Below are 10929 nucleotides of genomic sequence, written 5' to 3' on the forward strand. Positions count from 1 at the left end.
CACAACTTTGATGTCATTCTGATTGACAGGCAGCTCCTCCAATTAGGCAGCGAGGGGCCAGTTGTCAACTTGACATTGGCAGTTCCACCATGACAACAAAGCAGAATAGAAGCCTCTGCTATGTTGGCAAGAAGTCAGCAGAAGCAGCTGAATCGTCAGATGGAGGTGTGTATGATCACTCTGTGCCGGTAGCAACTACCTGTCTATTAGTGTTTAGGCACTTTTTTTTATTGAAGTTCTGGATATTCCCTTTAAATAGATGCAGAGCTACAGGTCAATTATCTTGACCTCTTTGGCCTAGCTAAGGTCTCTCAATATATGAACAGCTCAGTCATGTAAGCCCACAGGATAATACTACTCTTCTTACTTTACAGATTACTTTCCTCCCAGTTTACTAGTATCTCCATAGTTCTGCTCACTCATTGCTATAGTTTGGAAAAAGCACCTTGGAAAATATGAAGCTAAGATGAAATGCAATGATTCCAGGTCAGATGTTGTGTGGCTCACGTCTCATCCTTCACGTTCTATTTTAATATATTTGTGGCTCAATTTACTGATTGTGGAAGAAATACCCTCATAAGCGAAATCTTCATGTACTAAATATAAACCACAAGTTCCCATTATGCTATCAAGTTGGAAATATTTACAGCTTCCCACAATTTTTTTTTAAGGTTTTCACACATGTAACAGTGTAATGACCGCGTTACAATGAAAGCTTGCAGATACAAAACCACTTCATCCACCAAAAAACTGTAGCTCAACGGTGCAACTAAAGATAAGGATTTACGATAACTTGAGGATAGATGCCAGGGAGAGTATACATGGACATGCTTCTGTAGCTGTACCTGCCATTGAATCTCTATAAAAGGAGTCTGAAAAACCCGTGTTTTCTTGGTCTTAGCATACCATTTTTTTTAAGTTAAAATATTTCACCATTTTTTCTTTGGATTGAACTCTAATTAAAGTCCTATTTTTAATAACAAATACACTTGTTCATTTTGATTTATTCCTATCAACATATTAAGAGGAAACATTTCTTGGAAACCTCGAGGACATTAGGCAGAAGACCGGAAAGAAGCATCTAACTGCAATTGGCTAGATATAAACAGTCCAGGGTGAAGGGTACACTTTAACTAAAGCAAAGTTTCATCCAGGGGTCCTATGCTGTACAAAAACGTAAAGGGGTTGTCCCACAAGCAAAGTATATTTTAATTAATAGGTCTTAGAATAAAACTAAGTTCCACAATTGGATGTGTTAAAAAAAAATGTTCCTTTGCGGAGATCTATATATAAAAAAAGAGTGTATGTGTGTGTTGAGGATGATGTCATAATGGTTGCCATGGTGACGATGATGTCAAAGGTTGCCATGGCGCAGATGATGTCATAATAGGTTGCAATGGTGACAGTTAGGTCATAATGGTTGCCATGGTGACAATGACGTCATAATAGGTTGCCATGGCGACGATGATGTCAGAATTAAAGAAAAGAAAAAGGATACATCCAAAAAAGGGAACTCCAGTACAAAATATCAAAGTGAAAAAATGTATAAATTTTATTGACAACATGTACACAAACAGCGAGATAAAAACACTTAAAAACACACAAAGAGCATGTCACAGTCATGTAATACTGAAAAAGTGACTGTCCCACAAAGATACCCCTATGAGGCAACAATTTAATTAAAGTATAGATTTAGCAGGCAACTGGCCAAAAAGCCAAATATGAAATATCTATGACGCTCAACATATAGATTATATGTAATAGAAAAGCTCCAAATAAGGGCAAAACATTAAACACAGCACCATGCAGCAAAGGTATCCAGCAATTCAAAACAGCCAAAAGAATGTATTCAGGCTGTACAGGGATTGATAACCCTTTAGGTCAAAGAAAGAAAAAATTGGAAACCTTTCCATATTCCAAAGTGAAGTGCTGACAAAGAGCAATCAAAAAGGATAAAAATACCCCAATAACAGGTGAAGCCAGTGGTCTGCGGGGTAAATCAGAGAGGGAACCGCACCCCACGCGTATCGCCACGTGCGTGTGGCTTTCTCAAGGGAGGATGAAGCGCTAGTGGTGTGCATACATTGTCGTTATTATATACACAAACAAAGGACTAATTAATGAGCAATCAAAGTTACAAACCTATGAAGCAAAGAGAGGCGGCGTCGCGGCGGCCATCTTGTCAGCGTTCTCAGTGTAGGAATAAAGTTGCTGACACCTAATGAAAGCGCGATTAGATGGTACTGCGCAGGCGCGAGGTAACGGCGGCCATCTTGTCTATCCCTTGTTTTAATAAAGTTGGTAACATGAAATGCGGGCAAAATAAGAAGCTAATACGCAGGCGCAATATGGCGGCCGCCATCCTGTCTATTTGTTGTTTAGATAAGGTCAATGATAAACGGTATAAACAAAAAATAATAAAAACAAAATAACACAAAATGAATGCGCAATTAGAGTACGGCAACAATTACTTGTTTTAGAACAGATGTAAGGGGGGGGGGAGGGGATAGGGAAAGGATAAATTATTTTAAAGAATTTTAAGAAAAAAGACAGATCTCCACGTGCCATATAGACCTTGAAGTTTCCACTACATGTGCCCCATCAAAAACAGGCTGCAAATTATGGACGATATTTTAGAGAATTCATACGCATGCATCATGTGCCAATCAACCACCCTATGTATATCCAGGTGGGGAAAAAAAGTTGTTACTGTCCAAAGCATGGTAAAACCGCAACTGACACGTGTAAAGGCTGGAAAACAGGGAATACAAAAATGTCAATCATCCACATAAACATACACAGATATAAACACTGCTGTTAATTGTGCACCAAGTGCACAAATAGAGAAAAGCAGATAGGAATATTAATGTTGGATCTATATTCACTATCTAGAGACATGGTGCTGTGAATAATGGGATATCAAAAATAACCCTGAGCCTGATAGTCTCAAAGAATATATATATATATATATATATATAAAAAAAATAGAACTAACAAAGTATTAGGGTCAACAGAACCGTGCCAAATGAAGGAACGGAAATCAAGACCCAATAAAATATGAGACATGAATATCCTGAAATCCTCGACAAAACGGAACAATTCAAAATGAAAAAAGGTCATATCTTGGTAGGAAATTGGATTAAATTCCAAATAAAGTCCACAGAGGGCCCACAGATGTAGGAGAGTCAGTCGATGTCCAACATGGATTTAGCAGGAACAAGCAAGCCCATAGTTGTGGCTATCCAACGATGAAGTCTGCCAAGTTCAAAGGTAAGGGACTAACCGATGGCCAAAGGGATAAATCCAGATTCAGTATCCCAAAGGAAAAATCCTTAACTGGAAAAAACCATCACAGCGCAGAATAAAGATCCCGGGATGGCAGCAGAAGGATCAGTAATCGAGATAGCCCTGCAAAAGAAGGGGGGAAAAAACAACATGGATTTAACCATAGAACCCAGTAAACAGAAGTTCCTCATTGAGACCTTCTGGGGCTGAACTTCTCAAATTGTAGATCCATCTAGCCTCTCTTCGGAGTAGTTCCTTGGTAAGGTTACCGCCACGTATACTGCCCGAAATCTGGTCCAACACTAGAACTTGCAAGTTAAGACATCTGCTAGCATGACAATCAAGGAAATGATTTGCCACCGAGGAGATTGGCTTACCCTTTTCACGATCTATCTTGGCTTTATTGATGTTAGACACATGCTGCTGTATTCTGCGTCTTAGTTCTTGGCCCGTCTGGCCCACATAGATCTTCGGACAAGGACAAATAAGAGCATAGATCACATTCTTAGATTTACAGTTGGAATAATGTTTCAACTTGATTTCTCCTGGAAAGACAGAAAGGGTCACCGAGTCTGAGGCAATCATGAATGGACAGATAGTACAATTCCCACAAGGGTAAGAACCATTTAGTCAGTGGCGTGTGCCAATTCTGATAGTGGGTCTCTTGAAATGGCTGGTAGTGAGTGAATCCTTAAGATTCTTTGCTCTCTTAGCTACCATTTTCGGTTTATCAGACAGGAATGGTTTTAATTTGGGTTCGTTAAGTAAAATCCCCCAATGTTTAGCTAACATATTATGAATCTCACGCCATTGATTATTGTACGGCGTAATCAAATTAATAGTCCTATCCATGCCCCGAGATTTGGGTTGTAAGAGAGAGAGCCTATCACCCCCAAGCGAATCCTGGAAGGCTTTGGAAATAACCCGACGTGGGTATCCCCTGTCCTTAAAACGGCAAGACAATTTCCTAGATTCATTGCGAAAATCTTGATCACTACTACAATTACGCCTCACCCGTAAGAATTGTCCCTTTGGTATATTCTTCCTTAAGTGCCAGGGATGGAAACTTGAAAAATGAAGGAGACTGTTCGCCGCAGTTGATTTGCGAAAAAGCATGGTCCTAATTTCAGTACCGACTTTCGTAATTTCCAAATCCAGAAACTCGACTGACACCTCTGACATAAGAGCTGTTAAAGATATATTGAGAGAGTTAGTATTGAGAGAGTCCACAAAAGACAAACAGTCAGCCCTTGAGCCAGTCCAAAGGATGAGAATGTCATCGATATATCTAAACCAATGAAAAACATGATTTTGAAAAAGTGCCATGGGGCGCACCTGTGTCTCCTCCCACCACCCCAAAAAGAGGTTGGCGTAAGAGGGTGCACAGCGTGCCCCCATGGCAGTACCAGAAATTTGTTTGTAAAAAACACGATCAAAAATGAAATAATTATTGGAAAGCACAAAGTGCAGTAAATCCAATAGAAAAGAATGATGACGACGATCACCTGTAAAATGCTGATTGAAGAAGTATGTAACTGCTTCAATCCCCAAAGAATGTCCAATGCAGGTGTAAAGGGATTCCACATCCATTGTAACAAGAATAGTATTCTGTGGTATTGATAAGACCTGAAGTTGCCGAATTAAATGAGAAGAATCCTGCACAAAGGAACCTAAAGAAGAGACAAATGGTTGCAGAAAATGATCCAGATAGATACAAGGACGCTCAAACAAACTACCAATGCCAGCCACAATAGGCCTACCTGGTGGCTCCAAGGTTGATTTGTGCACCTTGGGAAGGAGATATAGCGTGGGGACAACAGGATAATGCGTGGTTAAAAAAGTGTGTTCCTTTTTACTCAAGATATCATTATGTCTGGCAGACAGAAGGAGCCGATCAAGTTTTTTCTTGAAAACACTCGTAGGGTCAGAGGGCAAGACCTGATAACAAGAGATGTTATTAAGCTGGCGTTTAGCCTCCATCAAATACATGTCTATAGGCCATAACACTATATTCCCACCTTTATCCGCTTTTTTGATAACAAAGGAGGGATTATCTTTAAGCTTTTTAACCGCTAATCTTTCCTTTTTACCAAAATTCTCACCTTGTGAGCTGGTAGTGTTCAATTTGGCAATGTCCTTGCTAACAAGATTATAGAAAATTTGAATGGTGGGAAACAAGGCAAAAGATGGCGTAGCTTGTGAAGGCAAATGCCACAGTTTGTCAGATACTTTTTTTGGGTTCTCATTTTCTTCTAACAAATCCAAAAGGTCAATAAAGGCTTGTCTCTCGTTCTGCGGCAAAGAATCAAGTATGGACGGTTGATGATACAACATTTTAAAAGAAAGCTGCCTACAAAAAAGGTACAAGTCTTTAGTTAAAATAAATTTATCCAAAGCTCCCATAGGGGCAAAGGAAAGACCTTTTGATAAGACAGATACCTCTATGTCCGACAAAACATAACTAGATAGATTGATTATTTGTAGGTTTCCATCAATAATAGTCGTGTTATCAGTACCCACCTTGTGACACTCAAGATCCATACTTGCCACATCTATAAATGTTCCTATTTCTGCTTGGGCTGCCTCAGCTGCCTCTTGTATGTCGGTGACCAGACCTGATGTCGTCGTCCCCTCTTTCTGAGGTTTTGGACGTTTCCGCTGGCCCCTTCTTGTATGCTTTCTGGATCGCTTGTTCCTGATGATAAAAAAAATCACTTATAGAGGATATTATAGAGGCTTTTCTATTACATATAATCTATATGTTGAGCGTCATAGATATTTCATATTTGGCTTTTTGGCCAGTTGCCTGCTAAATCTATACTTTAATTAAATTGTTGCCTCATAGGGGTATCTCTTGTGGGACAGTCACTTTTTCAGTATTACATGACTGTGACATGCTCTTTGTGTGTTTTTAAGTGTTTTTATCTCGCTGTTTGTGTACATGTTGTCAATAAAATTTATACATTTTTTCACTTTGATATTTTGTACTGGAGTTCACTTTTTTGGATGTATCCTTTTTCTTTTCTTTCATACAATGGCTTCTTGTACATCCGTGGTGAACCCGTGTTATTACTAGCTGTGCCCTCCATCCCTTATGTTTCTCTAGCTTAGATGATGTCAGAATGGTTGCCATGGCGACGATGTCTTAATGGGTATACAAGCATGGAACTATGGGATGGAGGATGTGTGATGGTTATATGGACACGGGACATTGGGCTGGAGGCTATGTATGCTGGGTATATGGGCACGGGACTATGGGATGGTGGATATGTATGATGGGTATATGGGTACGGGACTATGGGATGGAGGATATGTATGACGGGTATATGGGCATGGGACTATGGGATGGAGGATATGTATGATGGGTATATGGGCACGGGACTATGGGATGGAGGATATGTATGATGGGTATATGGGCATGGGACTATAAGATGAAGGATATGTATGATGGGTATATGGGCACGGGACTATGGGATGGTGGATATGTATGATGGGTATATGAGCACGGGACTATGGGATGGTGGATATGTATGATGGGTATATGGGCATGTGACTATGGGATGGAGGATATGTATGATGGGTATATGGGCACGGGACTATGGGATGGAGGATATGTATGATGGGTATATGGGCACAGGACTATGGGATGGAGGATGTGTATGATGGGTATATGGGCACTAAACTATGGGATGGAGGATAATCATTATAATTTGTTATAACTAACCACAGTTAGTTACTATGCCCGGGCAACGCTGGGCTCTTTAGCTAGTAACCTTATAAATGTGCCCCTCCTATGTACTGTGTAATGGACGTGTCTGAGCATGCAGGACCATGGTCAGATATATCACAGTTCCTGAACAGGAGATAAAGCAAAGTAACAGAGTATGTGGATATTATAGCATGGGATCATAAATTATTCTTTCTGGAAGACAAAACAAGTTTTTAAATGGGCAGGGAAACAGAAACCAGCAACTGCGATCCCATGCTGTCCTGTCTGTGTACTCTCTTTTGCCTCCTCCCCTGCCCAGGTGCTGTGGTATGATCAGACTATGTTACTGCATGGTCAGACATAGCCATTACACAGTACACAGCAGGGGCACATTTATAAGATTTTCTTAGCACAGGAACATTTTGTTAACATTCCCCTTCCCCCTACATATCCAATTGTGAAATTTATCTTTATTTCAAGACCTATTGATTAAAGTGTACTTTTTCATGGGACAACCCATTCAAGTTGGCCATACACATTAGGCTGGTTTCACATTAGCTCTTTTTAAGAGCACGCACAGCTGGGGGTAGCTCTGCCCCTGAGCCGGCTCTCTGCCCGGCGTGCCCGCCCCTTGCTTGTAGCGCCGCCTCCTAGCGGACAGCGGCGCCTGCGATCGGCGCACCCTATCTTTAGCATAGGGTGCGCAGATCGTGCGCAGGCCGTGCGCTAGTTGCGCTTTGACTTGTGCTGCGCACTTTTGACGGTGCGCCGTGCGCGCCAAAATCCGAAAAGTTCGATTTTGGCGCGCACGGCGCACCGTCAAAAGTGCGCAGCGCAGGTCAAAGCGCAACTAGCGCACGGCCTGCGCACCCTATGCTAAAGATAGGGTGTGCCGATCGCAGGCGCCGCTGTCCGCTAGGAGGCGGCGCTACAAGCAAGGGGCGGGCACGCCGGGCAGAGAGCCGGCTCGGGGGCGGAGCTACCCCCGGCCGTGCGTGCGCTTAAAAAGCGCTAATGTGAAACCAGCCTTAGGCCTGTTTCACACTTCCGTTTTTGTGTCCGCCAAACGGATCCGTTTCCGTTTTTTTGACGGAAACTGATGCAAACGGATCCGTTTTTTTAAAAACGGATCCGTTTTTTTGACGGATCCGCGGTAACCGTAATGGAAGTCTATGGGACAAAAAAAACGGATCCTGCAAAAAATGGCGGATCCGTTTTTTTACGGAAAACAACGGATTTTGACGGATTTGAAAAAACGGAAGTGTGAAACAGGCCTTAGATGGCTGTTGGTCAAATGATGCTCTGGCCAATTGTTTACCCAACAGCCATCTTGGCCATCTCTTCCGTAGACAGTAGCGCTTGTTATGCCAAATACTCTTGTGTGCTATATGAGAAACCGCCAACAGACACCTCTTCTGGCAGCTAATCCCTAGGAGAACAATGTGAAAAGCAGTCCACAATTGGACATCCATGATCAACATCTTCTCTGAGCATCAGTTGGTCGTTGCCTCCATACACACTTCGTCCATACATGATCGACTGAACCTCTTGATATCAGCAGGTTTGGAAGAAAAGTCTAATGTATATGGAGGTCTCTAATCTGTGGGTTTAATAGGATTGGTGATTTCCACTAAGTTTGTATACTTGACAATACCTCACCAAACATTTTGACTAAAATGACAATGCATGATTTTCTATGTAAGATCACATTAAAAGTAAAAACACACCCCTGTAAACAGAAGTTAGTTTTGTTTTCCAAGAAGTTCAAGTTTGGCATTTTACAGAATTCATATTAATGTTCTTTATTTTTGGCTTTCCAATGACTGGTGCCTTTTATAAATAATTTGACGCCTAGCCAGAGAAAACAAAATATTGCACAATATAGAGATTAGTAGCAGCCAATACATACTGTAGATTTTTCAGTTTATTATACTGGATAGAATACTGCAGATTGCTAGGCGATTTTGACCGTCCTAAAAGCAATTTGACACATACAGTGGCTTGTAAAGTATTCACCTCCCCTGGCATTTTTCATGCTTTGCTACCTCACAACTAGTGATGAGCGAATTTGTTCGTAAAACGATCGCCAAACATAAATTTGGCACGAATATGGCACATTCGGATTCATGATCAGAAACACAAGCAAAATTTTATAAAATCGGAAAAAACGGTAACATTCGGTAAAAGTGCAGGAAAATATTTGCGTTGCCACAAAAGTATTTTCAGCATTTTAGCAACGATAATGGTGGTGTATCATGAGCGTTTGGCACGTGTTTGATGAGGGGAGGGGGTTTGCAGAGTTCAGAGGAGCGGTGTTCTTGTAAACAGTCATTTTTTTCCCCTAACTTTATGTGTGCACATTGCAGCTAGCCAATCAAGGCACAGGAAACACCCACAATGTCCTGACACAACTGCTTGTGTCATTGGCTGCTGAAATCCCTCTCCATATGAATAGCGGACATCTTGTTTTGGCACCATTTTGACACTGTAACAGCGTAGAGAGGCTACTCCTGATGCTGGCACTGTTAACCCTCCGTCAGGAACAATGGATCTGACAGGCGCAGCTCTTCTACTTTCATTTCTCCTTTCTCACCAGATTTTCAGGAAACCCCCTCCCTCTAGATAGTCTCCTGGCTCTAGCTGCTGTGTGAAACCTGATACCACAGTTGGTCTGCAGAGCTTCAGGAAGGAAGATATAGCTGTGCTGGCTTCTCAGGCTCATTGGTCCCAAACACGTCACACATTATAAGGTTGGTATGTAATGTTTTTAGTCATTACTATTGTTTATTTAGCTTGTTTCATGAATGGATAGAGAAAGGTTTGTGGATATTTCATATAAATAAGGCAGATTTTCTTACAAATGAAAGTGTGCTTCTCAGGCACATTGTTCCCTAATGCATATTCTCTCTCTTGCTTCAGATTATCTTCTGAAATGAAGAAGAAAATGTATGATCTTTCAAAACCCCATCATGTTGAGGAAGTGGGAAACATGCTGTTAGATTATGATGATGATGATGCAGACCCCACAATGAATGAGGATTTTGAAGAAAGTGAGATTGATTCTCATGATGAGGTGGAAGTCTGTGAACTAAATTCTGAAACAGAGCAAGATGGTGACAGTGATGAGGAGGAAGAAGATATAGAATCTTATTATATGGGAAAAGATAAAAAAAAACAAACAAATGGAGCAAGAATCCACCCATAAAAAAACGTATGGAACCTCATAACATTATCACTCACCTTCCTGCAGTTATGGGAACAGCACGTAATGCAAAAAATGCAGCAGAATGCTGGAATACTTTTTTCACAGATGACATTCTGGACTCTATTGTCATATACACTAATCAATATATAGACAGTATAAAGCACAAATTCATCTGTGACAGAATCCTGAAGCCCACGGATGAAATCGAACTGCGTGCATTTTTTGGATTATTATACCTTGCAGGAGCTTATATATGAAAATCCAACACTTGTACCACCTCCCAAAAGAAGGAGATGCACCACCTGCACCATGGAAAGCGGGAACAGAAGGCTTTCTAATTATGAATGTCTCAAATGTCATCATGCAATCTGCCTGACACATGCAAAAATGTATTGCAATTCTTGCTCTTTGCTTTGCAAATGTGTTTTTTCTGGGGAACCTTCAGGATCTAATTCAGATTAATTCTTTGTGTAATATTATTCTAGGTGCCTAGAAAATGTTTTTGTGCCAAAATTTTCTCTTTTTAATAACCGTTACTTGATATAATTGGGGGCTATTTGGTGGGAGTTTTGAAATTTGTGTATATTAAAGTTATTACTTTTATGTTGAGTAAATGGGTTTGTTTTGCACCTGATAATGTGTAGTCTCTTTTATTACATCCCTATGAAGGTCTCTGATCACTTTTAGATCACTGAAATTGAGAAAATTAGATATTCTAGGCATTTTTCTA

The 10929-nt window shown here is 40.8% G+C and overlaps 1 protein-coding gene across 1 annotated transcript; it reads right to left on the reverse strand.

Annotated features, from left to right (window-relative positions):
- Nucleotides 1-1524: 1524 nt before the first annotated feature.
- Nucleotides 1525-7501, reverse strand: LOC141053814 (uncharacterized). Its single transcript, XM_073550888.1, has 5 exons — nucleotides 5046-7501; nucleotides 4791-4955; nucleotides 4300-4472; nucleotides 3663-3830; nucleotides 1525-3408 (listed from the first exon to the last, which is right to left on the reverse strand). The coding sequence occupies exons 1-4, from the start codon at nucleotides 5824-5826 to the stop codon at nucleotides 3816-3818; spliced, it is 1134 nt and encodes a 377-aa protein (XP_073406989.1). The 5' UTR covers nucleotides 5827-7501; the 3' UTR covers nucleotides 1525-3408; nucleotides 3663-3815.
- Nucleotides 7502-10929: the final 3428 nt, after the last annotated feature.

Source organism: Dendrobates tinctorius, unplaced genomic scaffold (assembly GCF_039654945.1).
Source record: "Dendrobates tinctorius isolate UK_male_01 unplaced genomic scaffold, ASM3965494v1 ptg000171l, whole genome shotgun sequence".
NCBI lineage: Eukaryota > Metazoa > Chordata > Amphibia > Anura > Dendrobatidae > Dendrobates > Dendrobates tinctorius.